General features: G+C 36.8%; 2 protein-coding genes across 2 annotated transcripts in view; one reads left to right on the forward strand and one right to left on the reverse strand.

Annotated features, from left to right (window-relative positions):
• The first annotated feature begins 1,561 nt into the window (after window positions 1-1,561).
• Window positions 1,562-10,318, forward strand: pknox1.2 (pbx/knotted 1 homeobox 1.2). Its single transcript, XM_051910836.1, has 9 exons — window positions 1,562-1,947; window positions 2,047-2,218; window positions 3,357-3,527; window positions 3,606-3,720; window positions 4,634-4,731; window positions 4,902-5,030; window positions 7,467-7,543; window positions 7,623-7,786; window positions 8,478-10,318. Exons 1-9 carry the CDS (start codon window positions 1,721-1,723, stop codon window positions 8,675-8,677), a joined length of 1,353 nt encoding a protein of 450 aa, XP_051766796.1. The 5' UTR covers window positions 1,562-1,720; the 3' UTR covers window positions 8,678-10,318.
• Window positions 9,693-23,935, reverse strand: part of LOC127521514 (transmembrane protease serine 3) — a 31,367-nt gene continuing 17,124 nt past the window's right edge. Inside the window, exons 6-13 of the mRNA XM_051910820.1 lie at window positions 21,251-21,379; window positions 15,983-16,029; window positions 14,395-14,560; window positions 13,021-13,190; window positions 12,819-12,914; window positions 12,477-12,604; window positions 12,218-12,367; window positions 9,693-11,465 (exon numbers count right to left, since the gene is read on the reverse strand). Of these exons, the coding sequence (XP_051766780.1) occupies window positions 11,442-11,465; window positions 12,218-12,367; window positions 12,477-12,604; window positions 12,819-12,914; window positions 13,021-13,190; window positions 14,395-14,560; window positions 15,983-16,029; window positions 21,251-21,379 (910 nt within the window). The 3' untranslated portion in view covers window positions 9,693-11,441. The remainder of the gene's footprint in view (window positions 11,466-12,217; window positions 12,368-12,476; window positions 12,605-12,818; window positions 12,915-13,020; window positions 13,191-14,394; window positions 14,561-15,982; window positions 16,030-21,250; window positions 21,380-23,935) is intronic.

The raw sequence follows: 23,935 nt of genomic DNA on the forward strand, positions 1-23,935 counted from the left end.
ATAGTTTATAAAGTTTTAAATATGGATATTTAAAAAAAAAAAAAAAAGCTTCAGAAGGCATTTACGCTGCAAAAAATGCTGTTCTTAGAATTTTTGTCTTGTTTCCAGTCCAAATATCTAAAAATTCTTAGATCAAGAAGCATTTTCTTGACAAGTAAAAGTTATTTTCTTGTTTTTAGGAAAAATAAGTCAAAATTAAGTGAGTTTTTCCTTAAAACAAGCAAAATAATCTGCCAATGGGGTAAGCAAAATAATCTTAATCCAAACTGAAAACAAGATTATATAGTTTATTTTTGGTTTGAAATAAGATTATTTTGCTTACCCCATTGGCAGATTATTTTGCTTGGTTTAAGGAAAAACTCACTTAATTTTGACTTATTTTTCCTGAAAACAAGAAAATAATTTTTACTTGTCAAGAAAATGCTTCTTGATTTAAGAACTTTAAGATATTTTGACTAGAAACAAGACAAAAACTCTAAATAAGAACAGCATTTTTTGCAGTGTATAAACCCACTGGAGTCCTGTGGATTACTTTTATGATGGATGGATGTGTTTTTTCTGAGCTTCAAAAACTCGGGCACTATTCAATGACATTGCAAAGCTGGGAAGAGCCAGGATATTATTTGATATAACTCTGATTGTGTTTGGCTGAAAGAAGAACGTCATATACACCTTGGATGGCTTGAGGGTGAGTAAATTATACAATAATTTTCATTTTTGGCAGAGCTATCCCTTCAAATAAAGTGATAAACATCTTTTTATTACAAAAAAGAAAAATCAATAAAAGTTTCTTAAACATGCAAGTCTAACATCTCACACTCTGTGATTGATTTCTTGTGAATTCTGGGAAGTCTGACCTCTGCGGTATCGGATGGAGCGATAGAGAGACTCGAGACTAACCCGAGATTTTCCAGCAGTCGTGAAATATTTTTAACATCTTCCCCTTTTCAATCAACACTATTGTTGCTCTCCATCACATGCACTCAATCATGTGGGCCTGTCCAACTATAAAGTACAAAGAAAAAAACTGTACAAATGAGAAAAGAAACCAACACTCTGTATAATATATTATAATTTTTTAATGTATGAATAGATTCTTGCATTATAACTATCCAAGAAATCTGGATCAGTGTTATTTTAGTATCATTGAGATACTTTTGGATTTTTTTATTAATTTAAATTAGTTTTTATATATTCCATTTTCATTTGAGTAATTTTGTTGTTTTTGACATTTTAATCTTTATATATATATATATATATATATATGTGTGTGTGTGTGTGTTGCCTTGACAATTAGTTGCAATAAAATTAGTTAAGTTTTTTATATTTTTCTTTATTTTAGTTCACATTTATTGTATTTCAAGTAACGGAAATGTTTTTAGTTTCAGTTTTAGTTAACTATAATAACCCTGATCTGGATATTTTGCATGTTGAGTCAAACAGTCACTCAAGGTACTTCTGTATTTCCTCTGTTTTTCAGATAAATACTCTGAAACTAATGTGAAAAACCATTCTGTTAAATCTGTGAAACCTTTCTAAATCTGACAGACAAAGATAGAGTAGTCTGAGATTTGAGAGAGAAGCGCCTTTGTAAAAAATGAGTTTTTGTTACATGATTTGAAACCCCATGTAGACCCTTAGGGTCTCGCCGACTCTGCGCTGTGACAGAGAGGCTGTGTTTCTCAGAGCAGCCCACACACGGACGTTACCGCCCGCAGACATGCCAGCTGACATTGCTAACTTCCACATACCTCACACATCTTCATTCTCTGCCCCCTCCCACCCCCTGCTCCTCTGTCCCATGCAGATGCAAGTGGGAGAACAGACAGCGGGACAAGTGGAGGAGAGGTTGGAGGAAGAGGAGGAGGAGAGAGAGGAAGAGGAGAGCAGCTCGGCACCGTCTGAGCCACAGTCTCCTATGGAGGTCTACAAGACGGCCATTTACAGGTAACTTCCTCTTTTTCTTGTTTTTAAAATTGCATTTGAATATGCATTTGTGTTCAAAAGAACATTTGATGTGTGAACGATGTGTTTGTTGACTGTCAGACACCCCTTGTTCCCCCTGTTGGCGCTGCTCTTTGAGAAATGCGAGCAATCCACTCAGAGCTCGGAGTGCGTGACCTCGGCCAGTTTCGATGTGGATATCGAGAACTTTGTGCGAAACCAGGAGAAAGAAGGCAAGGCGTTCTTCAGTGAGGACCCCGATTTGGACAATCTGGTAAGAAGCACCTTGTCATTAAACTGTAGTACTGATCAATTATTTAACCAGGTTTTTAAAATATTTACACTACTGTTCAAAAGTTTTGGGTCAGTAAGATATTTTAAATGTTTTTGAAAGAAGTCTCTTCTGCTTACCAAGGCTGCATTTATTTGATCACAAATACAGAAAAATCAGTAATATTGTGAAATATTATTTCAGTTTAAAATAACTGTTTTCTATTTGAATATATTTTAAAATGTAATTTATTCCTGTGATCAAAGCTGAATTTTCAGCATCATTACTCCAGTCTTCAGTGTCACATGATCCTTCAGAAATCATTCTAATATGCTGATATGCTGCTCAAGAAACATTTCTTATTATTATTATCAATGTTGAAAACATTTGTGCTGCTTAATATTTGTGTGGAAATCATATGTTTTTTTTTCAGGATTCTTTGATGAATAGAAAGTTCAAAAGAACAGTGTTTATATTAAATAGAAATTTTTGTAACATTATAAATGTCTGACACACTTGATCAATTTAATGCGTCCTTGCTGAATAAAAGTATTAATTTCTTTAATAAAACATTCTGACCCATAACTTTTGAATGGTAGTGTATATTTAGGGATGCATGATATATCAGTTAATGGTCAATAATATTAACATTTTTTAAATGTATTATTGGTAGCATTCGATATTGGATATTTACGCATGCATGTTTATTTCCCCTATTTTTATATATTGATTACATTTGTCATCAACTAACACCCACTTTAAGTTAATCTTTAAAAACATTGATAATTTAATAAAACTGTTAAATCTCAAAATGAATGCTGTACATTATAATGATGTGACGTCTAAAATTACTTGTAGCATTTAAAAGAACAGGCTTTAGTTTTTAGTGCTTTATTTTTAATTTATTTTGGCAAAATAACATAACATTAATTACTGGCTTAATAAAAACATTATTATAAATATTTGTGCTAATTGAATACTTTTCACACACTCATTTGAGTCCATCTGGATCTACATGATTGGTGAGGAAATAAAAATAGAGTTCCGTGTTTGGTTTTAACACGTAAGGATGTCGTACAGTGGGTTCAGTGTATGTTTCTGAATGCTTGTTGAATGTACGGTACGCTCTCACTGGGCTCAGATGGTGAAGGCCATCCAGGTGTTACGGATTCACCTGCTGGAGCTGGAGAAGGTTAATGACCTGTGTAAAGATTTCTGCAGCCGCTACATCGCCTGCCTCAAGACCAAGATGAACAGTGAGACTCTGCTCAGCGGGGAGCCAGGAAGTCCCTACTCCCCAACACAGACACAGGTACATTCAGAGACACTGTAGAAATCTGTCTCCATCTTCGCTCAGAAAATAACCCTCGTGCACATGTTCTCCTCGCAGCCGCCCAGCTCGTTCTCTGGAGCCATGAATTCACAAGGTATTGTAGTACCAGCATCGGCTTTACAACAGGGCAACGTTACTGTCACAACTGTAAACCCCACACAGGTGGTAACAGGTTTGTTGATTGTTTTACTCTGTTTCTTAGTCTGTTTTCGTCCTCTGTTTCACATTTGTCGTCCTAAATTTTTTATGGAACATTATGAAAGTAAAATGGGTTGCAAACAGTGTTTCATGTTCACTTCAATGATAAATACAGTAGAACTAATAACTTAAATGTAATGAATAAGCTGCCACTCTCCTGTATTGGGGTAGAGAAAGTAATATAGTGCGATGGCAATTTTCAGCAGCCATAGAGTGCAACACTGCCCGTCCCCTTTTTCAGTAGCGTTGGTTCCGGTCCGGAAGTATTTTTTCCATTCATTTCTCCCATTAAACACGATTATTTTAAAACTAAGTTGCAATAATGCAGGCTGACGGCTTCAGCAGAAGCAAATACCATCGATTAACTACCTCGTAGCTCACAGTAGGTCTGTCTTTAAAGGTTTAAAAATAAAAACAATTTCCCTATGGAGAAAATGAATGGAGTTTTCACTTCCGGAACCCGACTGTTGCAATCTGTTATTTCAGTCTTCAGTGTCACATGATCCTTCAGAAATCATTCTGATATGCTGATTTTGTGCTCAAGAAACATTTCTTAGTATTATCAATGTTGAAAACAATTGTGCTGCTTAATTATTTTTTGAAAACCGTGATAACTTTTTTCAGGATTATTTGATGAATAGAAAGTTTGATGACACCATTTATTTGAAATGGTTTTTGTTGTTTTTTGTAACAATGTAAGTCTTTACTACCACTTTTGATCAGTTTAATATGTCCTTGCTGAATAAAAACATCGATTTATTTCAGAAAACAAAACAAAAAAAAATCTTACTAAGCCTAAACCTTTGAATGCTAGTGTATATTGAACACATTTCTTCTTCGTTCTCACATTTCGTGGTATATTGTGAGTGTGTGTTTGTTTTTCCCAGGTGGTACAGTATATCAGCCCGTTACAGTTGTTACTCCACAGGGGCAGGTGGTCACACAGACTCTGTCACCTGGAACAATACGCATCCAAAACTCACAGGTGAGAGATCATCACCAAAAACACTCATATTGCAGTATTCAGAGTTTCTTTGATTGGCTCAAGATGTGCTGATCCAACTATTTCGCAGCACAGCTTCATAATCTATCACAGTATGAATAGCATTAGCACACATGCACACACTCCTGACGGCCGTGTTTGTTTGCCCACAGCTTCAGTTACAGCTGAACCAGGATCTGAGCTTTTTCAGTCAGGAGGACAGCTCGTCTAAGGCCAAGAGAGGCATCCTGCCCAAACATGCCACCAACGTCATGCGTTCTTGGCTCTTCCAGCACATTGGTGTAAGTCAGATTCTTCTGTCCTTCATAGTTTTATAGTGTTGGCCCAGTCTAAAAGCCTGTTTACCGAAGGAGTGATCAATCATAGATCATTTTTCACTATTCACACCAAGTCATCAAATCCTCTATTTTTTTTAACCCATGCAGTATCAAGACAATTATTCACAATCTGATCTAATAAAATCAAGTGCCATTCCACTCTCCTGTATTGGGGTAGTAAAAAATAATATAGTGTGATTGGTGAAATGTTAGTAGTAGTAATAGTAAAAATTATAAAAAATAGTTTATTAATAGTAAATAATAATAAATATGGTCCTTGGTAGGTATAAAGTATGTACACTACTGTTCAAAAGTTTGGGGTTTGTCTCTTATACTCTGCTGCATTTATTTGATCAAAAATATAGTAAAAATGTTATTATTTTGTATTATTTTGAACTATTATTACAATTTAAAAGAACTGTTTTCTATTTGAATATATTTTAAAATGTAATTCCTTTGTAATTTATCTCCTCCAGTCTTCAGTGTCACATGATCCTTCAGAAATCATTCTAATATGCTGATTTGCTGCTCAAGAAACATTTCTTATTATTATCAATGTTGAAAACAGTTGGGCGGCTTAATATTTTTGTGGAAACCATGATGCATGTTGTCATGATTTTTTGATGAATAGAAAGTTGAAAACAACAGCATTTATTTGAAAAAGATTATTTTTGTAACAAAGTCTTTACTGTAACTTTTGATCAATTTAATGTGTCCTTGCTAAATAAAAGTATTGATGTCTTTCAGTAAAAAAATCTTACTGAGATTGATACAAAAACGCTGACGCTCAAATTTTTGTAAATATTTTATATCTTTTCATGTGACAACACTGAAGAAATGACACTTCGCTCCAATGTAAAGTAGTGAGTGTACAGCTTGTATAACAGTGTAAATTTGCTGTCCCCTCAAAATAACTCAACACACAGCCATTAATGTCTAAACCGCTGGCCACAAAAGTGAGTACACCCCTAAGTGAAAATGTCCAAATTGGGCCTAATTAGCTATTTTCTCTCCCTGGTGTCATGTGACTCGTTAGTGTTACAAGGTCTCAGATGTGAATGGGGAGCAGGTGTGTTAAATTTGTTGTTATCGCTCTCACTCTCTCATACTGGTCACTGGAAGTTCAACATGGCACCTCATGGCAAAGAACTCTCTGAGGATCTGAACAAAAGAATTGTTGCTCTACATAAAGATGGCGTAGGCTATAAGAAGATTGCCAAGACCCTGAAACTGAGCTGCAGCACGGTGGCCAAGACCATACAGCGGTCAAGCATGGTGGTGGGAGTGTCATGGTATGGGGCTGCATGAGTGCTGCCGGCACTGGGGAGCTACAGTTCATAGAGGGAACCATGAATGCCAACATGTACTGTGACATACTGAAGCAGAGCATGATCCCCTCCCTTCGGAGACTGGGCCGCAGGGCAGTATTCCAACATAACGACCCCAAACACACCTCCAAGATGACCACTGCCTTGCTAAAGAAGCTGAGGGTACCTAAACCCTATTGAGCATCTGTGGGGCATCCTCAAACTGAAGGTGGAGGAGCGCAAGGTCTCTAACATCCACCAGCTCCGTGATGTCGTCATGGAGGAGTGGAAGAGGACTCCAGTGGCAACCTGTGAAGCTCTAGTGAACTCCATGCCCAAGAGGATTAAGGCAGTGCTGGAAAATAATGGCGGCCACACAAAATATTGACACTTTGAGCCCAATTTGGACATTTTCACTTAGGGGTGTACTCACTTTTGTGGCCAGCGGTTTAGACATTAATGGCTGTGTGTTGAGTTATTTTGAGGGGACAGCAAATTTACACTGTTATACAAGCTGTACACTCACTACATTGTTGCAAAGTGTCATTTCTTCAGTGTCGTCACATGAAAAGATATAATAAAATATTTACAAAAATGTGAGGGGTGTACTCACTTCTGTGAGATACTGTACGAGTTTGCACTTGGTTTGTCTTAAAGCATATTAAAACACCACATAGACATATAAACAACATTAAAAACTTCACACGACCACAGAGCTACTCAAGCTGAGAAAACATGTTCTGACAGCATGAATTCAAGTTTATTTTGTCCATAAGTACTGCAGTGAGCTTTTTTCATATGTATAGATGAATTAAGTGTGGATGACTGGCTCATGAAGCAGACACACACGTATATTTACACTCTCACAAATGTCAGCTGCTCATATGACTGAGCTTCTGGAGATGCTGCACTGATCACTGAAGATCCTGGCGGGCAGCTTTTCTGTTAGGCGTCTGTTTAGACGGGCGGCCCACAGAGAGACATTGTTCAAATGAAGTAGAGAAAGAGAAAGATAACATATAGAGAGTGCAAAAATACAGACACTATCCAATAGAAAGAAGGTTTAAGACCATCTTATTTTTGTCCCTCCCAGCACCCCTATCCTACAGAAGATGAGAAGAAACAGATTGCCCTGCAGACCAACCTCACACTGCTGCAGGTTAACAACTGGTGAGTTATCACGCTTGATACATATGTAGGGTCAGTGTGTAGTCATCTAGATCGCCTCTGATTGGCTCTATATTTCCAGGTTTATTAACGCTCGGCGACGGATCCTTCAACCCATGCTGGACGCCAGCTCCTCAGACACACCTAAGAGCAAAAAGAAGACGCCCCAGACGCGCCCCCTACAACGCTTCTGGCCCAACTCCCTCGCCTCCTCTGTGACCCAGCAACAGGTCACCATGGAGGACGGTAAGACATCATAGATTAAAACAGCACAGAGTGTTAGTTTAGTTTGAGAGCGCAGTTTTACATTTTAAGTTGTAAGAGGGGTGATTTCCATTGCACAACTCACAATGTTAAAGGGTTAGTTTACCCAAAAATTGAAAATTCTGTCATTAATTACTCACCCTCATGTCATTCCAAACCCGTAAGATTTTCGTTCATCTTCGAAACGCAAATGAAGATATTTTTAATGAAATCTGAGAGATTTCTGTCCCTCCATTTAGTCTACGCAACTACCACTTTGACGCTTCAAAAAGTTCATAAAGAGATCGTAAAACTAACCCATATGAACTGAGTGGTTTAGTCCAAATTTTTGGAAGAGACATGATCGCTTTTTATGATGAACAGATAGAATTTAGGCTTATTTTTACATATAAACATTCATCGACTCACACATCAGTTGTGGTAAATGAAGCTCAAGCATGTTTGCTTAGCGTGCGAGAACCAATGAGGTTCATTCACGTGTGTTACGCAGAATATTTGAGCTTCCGCAAGAACCAGTGAGGTTCATTCACGTGTGTTACACAGAATTTTTGAGCTTCCGCAAGAACCAATGAGGTTCGTTCCCGTGTTACGCAGCGCATTTGAGCTTCCGCAAGAACCATTTGTTCATATGTAAATATGGTATATATGTGAATTACATGGTTGTCATACTCAGGTACCACGGTAACAGTCGGTGTGGGTGAGGACGGTCTACAGACGCTTTCATCAGATGGAGCTACGCTGGCCATGCAGCAGGTCATGATGGGAGGTCACAGCGAGGATGATGACGACGAAGATGACGAAGAGGATGAGGAAAATGATCCTTCTCACTCCGACATGACCAGGCTGGGCCTGGAGACCAGCGACTCCCTGTAGTAGGACTGAACCACACACACACACTCACAGTAACGTATATTGTATAGAGAGAGACATTTAAGGAGCATCAGAGCACTAAGTAAGAGACATTCACACAAACACCTTGACTGACGTGTTGAAGGTCACAGCACACATCCTCAAGCTGTCAAACAGCTTGTTTGGAGTACAGAGAAAGGGCTTAAAGCCACACACACCGAAACAACCCCACACACCCACACGCACAGGTCAAAAGCCAAGACACAAGCACAAGTCTCTCTCACGGCGGAACACACAAATCATTTCTGACGCAGTTAGCCGAGTGCACTTTTTGTATGATACTGTAAACTTAAAGAAAGTGTTCAAAGCACATTTTGAAAGAGCTAAAAGGAAGGAAATAAAAAATTGTGATGCTGGATGATTCAGTTGTACTTATCCTCATGGTCTCGGATACTACGACAATGAGATTTCGTTTCTTGCATGCCTGTGTTTGCTTTAATCAGGCACCAGGAAAAAGAAGGAGCTATTTTTATAGTACACTGTCACAAAAGATCGGTGCCAATCTGTTTGTTTTTTTCCATTTGTTTGTTTTGCTCTGGTTTGCTATGTTTTGTAAGGAGTATTTATGTATGAAAAAGACAAAAAAAAAAACACTTTTAATGTGCGGGAGGTTTGTGGGAACTACTTAGTACAAAGTACAAAGAATGACTTATACTGTACGCTGAAGGCATAAACTCTGAAGCCTTACGTTTTTACATTTCTAATGCCGCAATGTGAGACGGTCTCCGATGTCACTTCTTGTGCAATCGACATGGAAACCGTGTCCAAAAATGATATTTTGGAAGGTTGTGGTTATTGTTTGCGACATTCAATGTCTGTAATTGTTGTATGAGAAGGAAATGTTATTGCTTTTTAATGATTATATTAACAGAATTTGAACAGAGAAGGACGTCAACAAGACTTTGTATTTATGTATATTTTTCAGCAAAGGGACTCATCCTTGATGTTAAACCCCTTCAGCACAAACATTTATGAATGATTTCTTTTTTTATTCTGCGTTAACATGGACAATTCCTAGAGTGTTCGCAGGAAAACTTGTTTTTCACCATAACTAAGTGGATAAAACAAATGTTTTCAATATTTAAGGATTGATTGCATGTGTTTTCATTTATTATTGTAAAGAAACATACAATATTATTTTTAGAAACATACCGTATGCTCACAAATAGAAATACAAATCTATCAGTGTAAACCCCAAGACTGGTGCAGTTGAGCTGTTAGTAAAATGTTTATGGTATATTTCAATACAATAGAAGCTGATATAAAATTTGGATTATGGACATGTTTGTCCCAGGTTCTTCCTTTTACAGCTGTCACTTAATGGAACTCATACATATTCTGTTTTATAGTTATTTCACATATTCAGTATGTGCTTTAGGCTGTCAGTACTGAGCGGCTTTTCATTTCCAGCATTAGTCTTGTGATGCCATCGGTCAGATGACTAACCCAAAAGGAGAAAGTCAACTCCATTAGCTTAGCATGGGGAGGTTTAAACGCTTCATTTTGGGCGTTGAGCATTTTTCTTTTCTTTTTTTCTCTCACACAAACACACACAGATTTGCCTTTCAGACTCTTCATTTTGTAATAAAGAACACTGTACCTGAAGGACACTTTGTTGCGTGTGATTTCATTTGTTTGTGGATCCTGTAGTATGACATCAGAGGTCATGAGCTGCATTCATGTCAGGGCCGAGAGAGTATTTTTAGTGTAACCTTCACCGAGTCTGGTGTGTAAACAAATAAATCATTTGACTTGGGGTGAAATTGTGTAGTTCATGGAAAGTGGGGAAAAAATGGTGTTTGTGTATTATCATTTTGGTCCATTTTTCATATGGATTTGTTACTCTGGTTTAGCATTTACTTATTTTGCATATTTAAATAGTGGAAGGCAAGAATACAGAGATTTTGAAGAGCAGAATAGAGACTTAGGGTACGTTTACATGACAACGATGTACTAAAAACGGAAACGTTTTTCCATTGCGATTCCCATTCACACAGATCCACGGAAACGATTAAAAACGTATTATCCTGATAGGCCAGTAGATGGCCATGTCACTTTGTAAAGAAACTTTGTCTATGTTAAAATGTAATTTAAACAGAGACAATAATGGTATCGTCTTCAAAAACGTGCACTATGAGACCCGTTTTCAAAAGTTTGCATTTTCAGGCCCTCAAAACGCCATTGTCGTGTAAATGAATGGCCTAAATGCATAAAAAAAAAGTCGTTTTTAGTTGAAAATGGTGTAAACGGCCCCTTAAGAACATCATTTTAATACGGTAAGTGTCTTAATAACATTAAATGAATTTAATGAGAATGGTAAATGCATCACGTTAGTGTGTACATTTGGCCTTACATACAAAAATATATGCACTAAAACATTTCAACATGCATGGATAAATAAATGATAAATATTTGGACCCAAATAAACAAAACAAACAAAAGTACAATAAATAGCATTTTACAAATAAACTTTAAATTACTACTTAAAAATTAGTATTTTTACTGTATTTTTGTTCTGGTCAGTATAGTCAATCCAACATGGCTTATGAAGGGCATATATACAGACAGAGGAATATATATATATATATATATATATATATATATATATGCCTCTGTCATACTATGACATGATTCCCTTTCATAAGCCAAAGCCATGTTGGATTAGGTCATGTCAGATGTTAGGTATGGAAATATGTGAGTCGGCAGAAGCTTGTCCACCATGAAATGCTCAACGACGCTGATCCTCTTCTTTCTGTAAAAAATAAATAAATTAAAACTTATTTGCATTTCTTAAATACCAGTGTACCATTACATGTAAGACTGTAAAACTTTAATATCAAATGTCTTGAGCATGAAATCAAAACCCAGTGTACGGCTAGGAATAAAATCATATGCAAAGAGTGAATAGAGTCTGTATTGGGCCTGCGGTTAAATGAACTGCAGAAAGGTTGAGAAGGTGCGGAGCAGTACAACACAATCGCCACGAGATGACTCTAGTGTTCCAAAAACCACTTCAAATGTCAAAAAGACCCTGAGGAGCTCAAAATCTGTCAGTTATTCATCAGCACAAACATACTTACCAATGATCAACCAAGACAGCTGGGAAACAGAGTTAATGGAATATAAATCCAAGTGTTAATTATCCAATGAGAATAAAGTTCAATGTCTTCTTGTAACTGAATGTCATTCCCCCAGGCTCTGTTACTTACTCAGAGGCCTAGGTAACTATGACTGTGTAATTTACAGTTATTATTTACTCATTTTTCCCCCATTTTGTAAATAAGGAAGTGTAGGTTTTTTTGTTTTGTTTGTTTGTTCTTTTAACCCCTTAGTATTCATGTAAAATTTGCCTAAAATGCCTAAAAAAAGGCATACCCTAAGTAAATTGCATGCTGTTCTTGAACCATTTGGAGCATATGCATGGTTTTGGTCTCTTTTGAAAGGTATGTGTACCGTGGCCGGTACAGTGGATCATTAACAGGTTAAAGAAAAACTGTTCTTTACCTCCATTTGTTGCTGAATCCATGTGAGAGCTTCAGTTGTGCTGGTGTAAACGCCTGGTTTGTTTTTTTGTTCACATTTTTCTACCCAGCTGGCTGTCCCCACCAATGTCCACCCGGACCCCTGACAGGCCAGCGGCCCTCCGTTGTCGCCCTACAGACAGAAGACTATGGATTAAACTAAGATGCAAATACATTCAAGTGTACTTGTTTCAATAATGGCTACTGTAGTTTATTGTAGTTTAGACATACAGATGCAATACCTGACATGCTCCAGCACCACCCTCCAAGTATCCTGCACAGATGTTCCATGAGGTCAGACCCGGTATGCGGCATTCTCTGCTGGACAGTAACGGGACTTGAGTGACTTGTAGGGACCCACTGGTCTCTCCTGCACAAGACACACGTGTGCAATCCAAAGAGTCAACTCCAAAAATACAAAACAATATAGTCCTCAACATGTCTAGCATCTTCAAAAGCTGTGAAACTCGTTTACCACAAGCATTTGCAGAAGAAATACCAGTCATTCAGGAGCCTTTTTTTTTTTCTTTTTTCCCATTAAATACCCTTAAAAATGTACTAACAGCTGTTGGATCCACACTTACCATCATCTTCTGTGGCTCCCCACCCTGAGATCAAACACATCTGTCCATCCTCAAAGCTCTCACCGAAATTAGGCAAACAGATGGGGGCTACTTGGTCTGGGGCAAAAAAAAGGAGATACTTTTTGTTAAAATCATGCTTTTAAACCCATCTAAATATCTATTTTACAAATATTTCAGCCAGTGTCAAAAAGTAAATTCTTACCGTTGAAAGACAGAGGTAATTTAAGCTTTATTAGCGCTATGTCGTAGCTGAGTCCTTCTGGCCTGAAGTTGGCATGGTAGATGATTTTCTCCACAGAGAGAGCCTTAGATCCACTCAATGGCTGGTCTATCATCCCAGCATGCACTGTCCATGACACTGGCTGAGCAAAACTTTGAACAAAAAGAATCATGAATATAAGTACTGGACCATCATAAACTAATCTGGATGAGCACAGAGCCAGTGTAAACTATGCTGGACCAATATCAGATCAGCATAAACCATTCTGAACCAGCACAGAACTGGAATAAACCAGTCTGGACCAGCATAAATCAGTCTGAATCAGCACAGAACCAGTATAAACCAGTCAGGACCAGTACCAGACCAGCATAACACAGCCTGGACCAGCACCAGACGATTACAAACTACACAGGATCAGCATAAATGAGTCTGGACCAGTAGAGAACCAGTATAAATCAATATGAACTGGTACCAGACCAGGTTAAAACAGTCTGAACCAGCACCAGGTCATCATAAACCAGTCTGGAATGGCACAGAATCAGTATAAATCAATATAAGTCCAGAATAAATCACTGTAGGCCAGCATAGAACCAGTATAAACCAGCCTGGACCAGCACCAGACCATCACAAACCAGTCTGGATGGCACATAATAAGTATAAACAAGACTTGACCAATATAAGTCCAGAATAAATCATTGTGGACCAGCATAGAACAAGCATAAACTAGTCTGGACCAGCACCAGACCATCATAAACCAGTCTGGGCCAGCGCTAGACCATCATAATTCAGTCTGGACCAGCACAGAACATGTATAAACCAGTCTGGACCAGTATCCGACTAGCATAAAACAGTCTAGACCAGCACCAGACCATCATAAACCACTGTGGACCAATATAGAACCAGTATTAATGAGATAAATGAGTCTGGACCAGCACCAGACCATCACAAATCAGTCTGAACCAACACAAAACCACTATAAGCCAGTCTGGACCAGCACAGAACCAGTATAAACCAGTCTGGACCAGCATCCGAATAGTATAAAACAGTCTTGACCAGTAACAGACCATAATAAACTAGTCTGGACCAGCACAGAACCAGTATTGACCAGTCTGGACCAGCACCAGGTCATCACCAACCAGTCTGGACCAGCACTAGACCATCATAAACCAGTCTGGACCAGTACAGAACCAGTAGAAACCAGTCTGGACCAGCACTAGACCATCATAAACCAGTCTGGACTAGCACATAACCAGTAGAAACCAGTCTGGACAAGCACTAAACCATCATAAACCAGTCTGGACCCGCACAGAGCTGTTTTTGCATCAAGGACGACATGATTTTTTATGTTCTACTCACCCAAACACACAGTGAGCAGCAGTGAGTATCCAGCGCTCACTGATGACTGATCCTCCACAGACATGCTGGTTCTGGTAATGTAGGCTGACCTGCCATGGGACCTGCCCGGGCCTCGACACATTTCCTCCCACAATACGACTGCGGACAGCTGGCCTGGAACCACACTCTACACACAATAACACACAAACTAGATTTGTGGATTTTCTGAAGAAAAAAAATGTTTGCACATGCCAAAGTCACTGACACAATGTTAGGATGTTGCCGATGCTGAAATGAGGTTGCTACCCAGCTAACAAAATTTTGTTATAAGAACGTTCTCCAAATATTCAGTGGTGGTTCTGGGAACGTAAAAAATGTCTTGACGTTAAAGGAATGTGTTTTAAATGTATGATGAAATAACAACACAAACTACGACTTTCTTCAGCTACAGCCTTAGATGAACTGAAGATAAAAGACATTAAATCTCTGAAGATCTGATTAAACAACTCCACAAACAGCATTACCAGCTTCACTTATTACTAACCAGACTGACTTTATTTCTGTCACACGTCTACAGAAGCTCTTATTGAGAATTAACAGAGGTTTAGATGTTGATATCTTATTGAAAATGTTTCGTTTGAGGTCACCACCATGGAGATCAGCATTTGCTTTAGTTGGGCTCTTTACACACTCACAGGCTTCAACATTCAGCTTCTGAAACACGATTGTAGTAATGATCTTTTTCACATTGATTGAGTTTCATGCATTTCAATAATGCTTCAATTCCTTAAATCGGCAATTACAGAAAAAACTGTACTGTTATTTGTCTGTTACTAAAACAGACACATTGACCTGCTTTATCAACGCAGAAACATTTCCCATAAGCACCTGCATTTGCTGATAAAGAAATCAGTCTGTTTAGTAATAAGTGAAGCTAGTAATGCTATTTGTGATAAATCAGTTCTTTAATCAGATCTTGAGAGATTTCATGTCTTTTATCTTCAGTTCATCCAAGGCTGTGGCTGAAGAAAGTTAGTTTGTGTTTTTATTTCTCTTTCTTTCAGTGTTTGTTCACAGCAGGTGTTTGAATGATTGAAAGAATGTTTCAGGAACATCATACTAACCTTTAAACAACATTCTACTAACATTAAGGAAACTGGACATTTTTATGTTCTTGGAATGTGAATGTGACATTCCTATAATGTTGAATTTTAAATCAAAATGAAGTTGAAAGAACGTTTGAGGAACATCATACATTTCCTCTAATTTCAAGAAAACTGGACATTTTTCACGTTCCCAGAACCAGCACTGAATATTTGGAGAACGTTCTTATAAGAAAATTTTGTTAGCTGGGTAAGTGGCTGTGAGTGTTTTTACTACACATACGGTACAGCTGTTTGTTTGCTGGGGTTTTCTAGGTGGTTGTTAAAGCATTGCTAGAGCTTTCTGGGTGGTTTCTAACTGATTACTGACAAATTATTGTCATATACACAATATTGCCAAGATAAAGACAATCTTAACGTTTATGAGGGTCTCAAACAAGTATGATTTACTTAAACTGTGCAACAATTACACTCATTTCTTTTTATGATTAATATCAGCCACTCACCTATACATTTGACAGCAGTCACTACACCAGAACTGCAGTGAGTCTTTCTGGAATAATAGAAAATACACTTTTAGTGGCATTGATATTTTGTGTTTATTTCTCTCTGTCTAAACCAGATGTCACATTAACGGAAACTTTTCTGTCATTGACTGAATTTTTTTTAGCAGTGACGGAAAAATCTGAAGGCCGTCCGTCATTTCAATGGTGTATTCCCACCCCTGTCCAGTTGGTGGAGAGGGTCCTTAATGCGTTTGATTACGCACATACAAGCAACCAGTTTTAATGCAATCCAATTTTTTTTTTAAGTTTTAATACTAAATTTATAACACAATTATGTTTCTAACGATTAAGTGATTACATGAGACATTATATGAATTTCGGTAAGTTGTACCCCAGATAACAGAATTTTGTTATAAGAACGTTCTCTAAATATTCAGTGTTGGTTCTGGGAAAATTAAAAACGTCCAGTTTTCTTGACGTTACAGGAACGTTTTTATAAGGTATAATGTTCTTCAAACGTTCTTTCAACTTAATTTTGATTTAAAATTCAACATTGTAGGAACGTTGATTTGTAACATTCCAAGAACATGAAAATGTCCAGTTTCCTTAATGTTAGTAGAATGTTATGTAAAGGTTAGTATGATGTTCCTGAAACATTCTTTCAATCATTCAAACACCTGCTGTGAACAAACACTGAAAGAAAGAGAAATAAAAACACAAACTAACTTTCTTCAGCCACAGCCTTGGATGAACTGACGATAAAAGACATTAAATCTCTCAAGATCTGATTAAACAACTCCACAAACAGCATTACCAGCTTCACTTATTACTAACCAAACTGACTTTATTTCTGTCACACGTCTACAGAAGTTCATATTGAGAATTAACAGAAGTTTAGGTTTCGTTTGAGGTCACCATCATGGAGGTTGGTGGTTGCTTTAGTTAAGCTTTTGACCCTTGACTTTTGTTGAGTTGGTTCTTTATCAGCAATCACTGGTGTTTTGTGCAGTTGATTTTTTTTTTTATTGTCACCATTGTTGAGGTTTGTATGAATTTTGACAATACAACGTAAATCAATTCAGTGTTAAAAAAAGATCTCAATCACATTTTTGAGTTTATTATTTCCTTTTCTCATAACATTTCAAAACAAAAAGTAGAGAAAACTACAACAAAAAAAAAAAGTTGTTTAAACCACTTTAATGCAGACATGCTGATCTGCTTCATCAGTGCAGAAATGTTTTCAAAAGCTCAACTAAAGAAAACACCAACCTCCATGATGGTGACCTCAAACGAAACATCTAAACTTCTGTAGACGTGTGACAGAAATAAAGTCAGTCTGGTTAGTAATAAGTGAGGCTGGTAATGCTGTTTGTGGAGTTGTTTAATCAGATCTTGAGAGATTTAATGTCTTTTATCACCAGTTCATCTAAGGCTGTGGCTGAAGAAAGTTAGTTTGTGTTTTTATTTCTCTTTCTTTCAGTGTTTGTTCACAGTAGGTGTTTGAATGATTGAAAGAATGTTTCAGGAACATCATACTAACCTTCAAATAACATTATACTAACATTAAGGAAACTGGACATTTTATGTTCTTGGAATGTTACAAATCAACATTCCTAGATTGTTGAATTTTAGATCAAAATTAAGTTGAAAGAACATTTGAAGAACATTATACCTTATAAAAACGTTCCTGTAACGTCAAGAAAACTGGACATTTTTTACATTCCCAGAACCAACAGTGAATATTTAGAGAACATTCTTATAACAAAATTCTGTTAGCTGGGATGCGACCTCTGGTCTGAACTACACATACAAGTTTCATTTGCCTCCATTTTTTTATTCTAAAAAGCAAATCGACTTATGTCATATCGAACTGTCTCAACTCTCTTATTTTATTGCAGCATGGAGTTCTTTTTCTGCGTAAAACCTCATCTCAGCTGCCAAGAATAAGGCCGACCAGGTAAGATATCTCACAAACACAGACCTGACTGCTGTATCAGATACCAAAGACACTCCTGAACATCAGTATCTACAGAGACACTTCAGATTGTCTGGAGTCAGTATTGAGCAATCTGCCATGTAATGCATCCGTCACTGGACTAATCTTATTTGACAGTCTTTGGCCTAAATACTTCTTCCTCAGGCTTAAGTCTATTTGATTGAGACCTGAGAAAAAGAGTGACTGAAATGCTCATTTGTAATGTAAAGAGCAACCATATTATTATCATAATGAACACAGGGCTCCAAAAGTAGGGCTTAAAATGATTAGCCATTGATTACTTTTTTAAGTTGAAAATCATAGCCTCTGTTTTGTAAGAATATTTTTGCTTGTTTGAAAGGGAAAAAGTCAAATTTAAAAAAGAAAGTTTGCATCATTCCACCAGTGTTGGGGAAAATTACTTTTAAAAGTAATGCATTACAATCAAAGAAAACTTTAGGATGACCATGGCACTCTTTCAAATTAAAAAGCCTTAAAGGAAAGGCTTTGAAAGAGTGCCATGGTCATCCTAAAGTGTTCTTTGATAGACTATTACAAACCCTTGACCAGGGGTTTCAAACCTGTCCTGAAGGACCCCCAACCCGGCACATTTTGTATGTCTCCCTCATCTAACACACCTGACACATCTAACACAACTCATCAGTTCATTGGTAGAGACAGCAAGACCTGCAAGGCTGGGGGTCCACCAGGACATGTTTGAAAACCCCTGCCCTACCTAGAAAATAGAGCACCTTGACTGGATACTTCTCCCATAAGATGTGCAGTGAACAAGCACTAAAAGAAAGAGAAATAAAAACACAAACTACATTAAATTTCTCAAGATCTGATTAAACAACTCCACAAACAGCATTACCAGCTTCACTTATTACTAACCTGGGCAGCATTTCCCAAAAGCATCGTAAGCCTAAGTTGATCGTAGCTCCATTTGTAGCAATGGAGCTACGATCAACGATCATCTTAGGTTTACAATGCTTTTGGGAAACGCTACCCAGACTGACTTTATTTCTGTCACACGCTTACAGAACTTCTTATTGAGAATTAACAGAGGTTTAAATGTTTCGTTTGAGGTCACCATCATGGAGATGAATGTTTGCTTTAGTTGAGCTCTTGAGCCTTGACTTTTGTTGAGTTGTTTCTTTATCAGAAATTGCAGATGTTTATAGAAAGTGCTTCTGCCTTGATAAAACAAATCAACATGTCTAAATAAGCAAATGACTGCTTTTTTTCCATCAACATGTCTGTTTTAAAATTCAAATGACAGCATTAAAGTGGTTGAAATGACTTCTTTTTTTGTAGTTTTGCTTAATTTTGGAATTGAAATGTTATGAGAAAATAAATCATTTGTAACACAAGTAATTTAAGTAATTTATGTTTGCAAACCTATTTAAAAGTTAAAAACAACACACTTAGACATCAGCACTCATCATACAAACCTCAACAATGGTGACAATAAAAAAAAATAATTCAGCTGCATAATTTATTCATGCCTCAATGTATGCTGGGAGCCATGAATGTGTTTTGTATGCTGGCATGAAGCATGTCACCATTGTTGTGTTTTGTATGCTGAATGTTGATGTCTGTGATTGTATGACTGACATAAAATGTGTTTTAAACAAGAAGTTAACAATGATAGTTTAGTTTACACACTCACAGAACTCAATCTTCAGTGCTTAAAAAACAATGGATTTACAAATGATTATTTTCACATTGGTTGAATTTGTACTTTTCACTACCTTCAGTAAACAATTACAGAAAAAAAAACTGTTTAAACCATTTTAATGCAGCTATTTAATTGTTATTAAAACAGACATACTGACGTGCGTTATCAACATAAAAATGTTTTCCAAAAGCACTTGCAATTGCTGATAAAGAAATAACTCAACAAGGGTCAAAAGCTCAACTAAAGCAAATGCTGATTTCCATGATGGTGACTTCAAACAAAACATTTTCAATAAGATATCAACATCAGTCATAAGTGAAGCTGGTAATGCTGTTTGTGGGGTTGTTTAATCAGATCTTTAGAGATTTCATGTCTTTTATCGTCAGTTCATAAGGCTGTGGCTGAAGAAAGTTGTAGTTTGTGTTTTTATTTCTCTTTCTTTCAGTGCTTGTCCACAGCAGGTGTTTGAATGATTGAAAGAATGTTTCAGGAACATCATACTAACCTTTAAATAGCATTATATTAACATTAAGGAAACTGAACATTTTTATGTTAATCAACATTCCTATAATGTTGAATTTTAAATCAAAATTAAGTTGAAAGAACGCTTGAGGAACATCATACATTTAAAACACATTCCTCTAACGTCAAGAAAACTGGACATTTTTTACATTCCCTGAACTACCACTGAATATTTGGAGAACATTCTTATAACAAAATTCTGTTAGCTGGGAATGTGTTACCCCCAACACTGCATTCAACCTTACATTTGGACCAAATTGTGTTAAAACACAAACAAAAGTGTTTTTTAAATATTTGAATGTTGCTGTAAAATACTATTTTAATTTATTAAAAAAAATTCTGCAGTGAATATATCTATCTTAAATACACGTTGTCATGTATACAACCAATCTGATGTTAGTCTCATGAAGCTAAAATAAAGGCTACATCATAATATCACGTTCATTTAAAATCAGACATTAAGGAAAAAGGGTCCGTTTAGACAACACTGTTTTCAACTAAAAACTGAAAACTTTTTATGCATTTTGGCTGTTCATTTACACAACAACGCAGTTTTGGAGTACTGAAAACAAACTTTTGAAAACTTTTGCAAGTTTTTGAAAATGACACTGTTATCATCTCTGTGTAAACTACAAAAACATGAATTTGTGAAAACAGTGACATGTTCAGTCTGTATGCGCGTAGTTTCTCTTTACAAAGTGACATCGCCAACTACTGGACTGGCAGCATATTACAGCGTTTTTAATCATTTTCACAGATTTGTGTGGACGGGGATCGTTTTGACAGCATTCTCATCTGTATGCAAAACTTTTCAAAAATAAGAAAGAAAAACTTTTCAGTTTTTAGTATATCATTGTCATGTAAACATACCCTTACAAAAGCCAGTTCAAAACTGTTGCAAATCTTTTTGACTGAATCACTAAAAGAACCGGTTCATAAGAGTATGTTCATGAATCAGACATCACTGCTCACTCCTTGTTGCATGCAGGAGGAATATATGATTTCTGGTAAAGCCGCATATATAGACACGTTTTTTAAATCCTAAATTATTCCCACAAATATTCCCACATGTGTATAAAAGAAGGTTTACCTAATGTATGAAGAGTTGTGGATCTTGAAGGTGTCTTGAAGGGCTGTTTGGTTGATATTAAGAGCCACTAGATTATTCTGAAATACTGCTTCAATGGAGGAGATGGGAATGGCAGTAGAGCTCACATAGCTACAATCATAGAGAGAGGAGAACAAAAGAGCAATTGCTCTAGTTATTAAGAAGTTATTTGGAATGGATTGGATAATACTTGAACACAAAAAATGACACAATTGGAAAAATTTTGAATAGTGGAAAGGTTTGAATAGTGCTCTCATATATTAAAGCTGGTGCACTGAGTTCCCTCTCATTCAGTTTATGCTGAAAGACACAAAGCCAGTGCTAACTCAGTTCAAACTCAGTTCCTGGAGGGCCATAGCCCTGCAGAGTTTAGCTCCAACCAGCTCCAACTCACACCTGCTTGGAAGTTTCTAGTAATCCCGAATACCTTGACTAGCTAGATCAGGTGTGTTTGATTAGGGTTGGAACAAAACTGTGCAGAGCTGTGCCTGTAGAATGCATTGCAGCATGAAGCATGTCACCATTGTTGAGATTTATATTTCTACGAGGGTCTATGGTTGGAAAGATGTTTGAAAAGCCTTGCAGCGGTCAACCTGAAGCTTTCACCTGCACATTCACTGAAGCTAAGCTGGGTTGAACCCAGTCTATATCTGGATGGGAATCCTACTAGTAGACTGGGTAGCTGCAAGAAGTGGTGTTAGAGAAGCCAGTGGGTCTGATCAACTTGTGGCTTGAGTGGGTCCTAATGCCCCAGTACAGTTGCAATAAGCTGTACTGTATAAAGGGTGTCACCCTGGTGTAAAATAGTCCATACAGTACATCACATACTGCCCAACGCCCCAGTACAGTCACCATAAACTGTACTGAATAAAGGGTTAAAATAAACCCCAGAAAATAAGGGGTGTAACCCTGGGGCAAAAATAATCCCTACATTACATCACATGCCATGCAGTTAGTTAGTTAGTTTCACATCACAAACTATATATTACTTTATTTAGTTCTTACAACTTACATGGAAGCACTATTTTTTAATGCTTTTGAAAAACGTCTCATATGCTCATAACGCCTGCATTTACTAGATCAAAAATACAGAAAAACAGTAATATTGTGAAGTATTATTACAATTTAAAATAATGGTTTTCTATTTTAATATACTTTAAAATATTATTTATTTCTGTGATGCAAAGCTGTTTTATTATTAGTGTTGGAAACAGCTTAATATTTTTTGGAACCTGTGATCATTTTTTTCAGGATTCATTGATGAATGAAAGGTTAAAAAGAACAGAATTTATTAAAAACAGAAATCTTTTCTAACAATATAAGCCTTTACTATCACTTATCAGTTTAACACATCCTTACTGAATAAAATTATTAATTTTATATTGTTACAAAATATTTCTAACCACAGAAAGATTTCAATACACATCATGTTTTAAATGTATTTCTGTAACCTGTGCAGTCTGAACCGCTCCAAGAGCGCTCGAACCCACTGGCATGGGAGGCGGGCCTACTAACAAGAACACCAAAGACCGCAGTCTCTAGTGCAAGTTTACCTGCACAGTTCTCACTAGCTGGTCTCAGTTACAAGTCCACTAACATCAATCTACTAACTCTACAGTTTGGTTAATTTGTCGGACAAAATGGCACATTGGGCATTATGATTGGTAAGATCGCCTGTCAATCCAACTCCCAGCAAAGGGTGAATTGTTGATGGCACATTCACATGTTGAAAAAGGTTTTTTTAATAGATTACACGTGATGGAAACCGACCGTCATTGAAATCTTGTAACCGAATAAAACCGACCGTCATTGAAAAATCGTAACGGAACAAAACCAACTGTCATTAAAACCTTGTAAAAGAACAAAATATACTGTATTGAAATCTCGTAAAGGAACAAAACTGACCATCATTGAGATCTCGTAACTGAACAAAACCGGCCATCACAGAAATCATGTAACCGACTAAATGTGACTGACAACGAAAACTGACTTCATTGAAATCTCATAAAGGAATAAAACTTACCGTTATTGAGATCACGTGACTGAACAAAACCGTCCATCTCCGAAATCTTGTAACTGAATAAAACTGAATTAAAATCTTCTAAAAGAACAAAACATACTGTATTGAAATCTCATAAAGGAACAAAACCAATCATCACTGAGATCTTGTAACCAAATAAAACTGACCGTCATTGAAAACTCATTACCGAACAAAACTGACCGTCGTTGAGATCTCAGGCATCACAGTAATCTCACAACCGAATAAAACTGACTGACAAAGAAAACTGACTATCATTGAAATCTCGTAAAGGAATAAAACTTACCATCATTGAGATCATGTGACTGAACAAAACCACCCATCATTGAAATTTTATAACAGAACAAAATCAACTGTCATAAAAGAACAAATACTGTATTGAAATCTTGTAACTGAACAAAACTGATTGATAAACCGTCTGTCATTGAAATCTTGTAACTGAACAAAACATACTGTACTGAAATCTCGTAACAGAACAAAACAGACCATCATTGAAATCTCGTAACAAAACAAAACCAACTGTCATTAAAATCTCATAAAAAAATTAATACTGTATTGAAATCTCATAACTGAACAAAACTGACTGACAACGAAAACCGACTGTAATTGAAATCTCGTAAAGGAACAAA

The sequence above is a fragment of the Ctenopharyngodon idella genome, chromosome 1 (genome assembly GCF_019924925.1).
Source record: "Ctenopharyngodon idella isolate HZGC_01 chromosome 1, HZGC01, whole genome shotgun sequence".
In the NCBI taxonomy this organism is placed as follows: Eukaryota; Metazoa; Chordata; class Actinopteri; order Cypriniformes; family Xenocyprididae; genus Ctenopharyngodon; species Ctenopharyngodon idella.

Coding starts and splice junctions, on each gene's coding strand:
- pknox1.2 (XM_051910836.1), top strand. CDS start 1,721: ATGCCAGCTGACATTGCTAACTTCCACATACCTCACACATCTTCATTC. Junction 3,721..4,633: donor CCCCACACAGGTGGTAACAG/GTTTGTTGATTG, acceptor TGTTTTTCCCAG/GTGGTACAGTATATCAGCCC. Junction 7,787..8,477: donor ACAGGTCACCATGGAGGACG/GTAAGACATCAT, acceptor TGTCATACTCAG/GTACCACGGTAACAGTCGGT.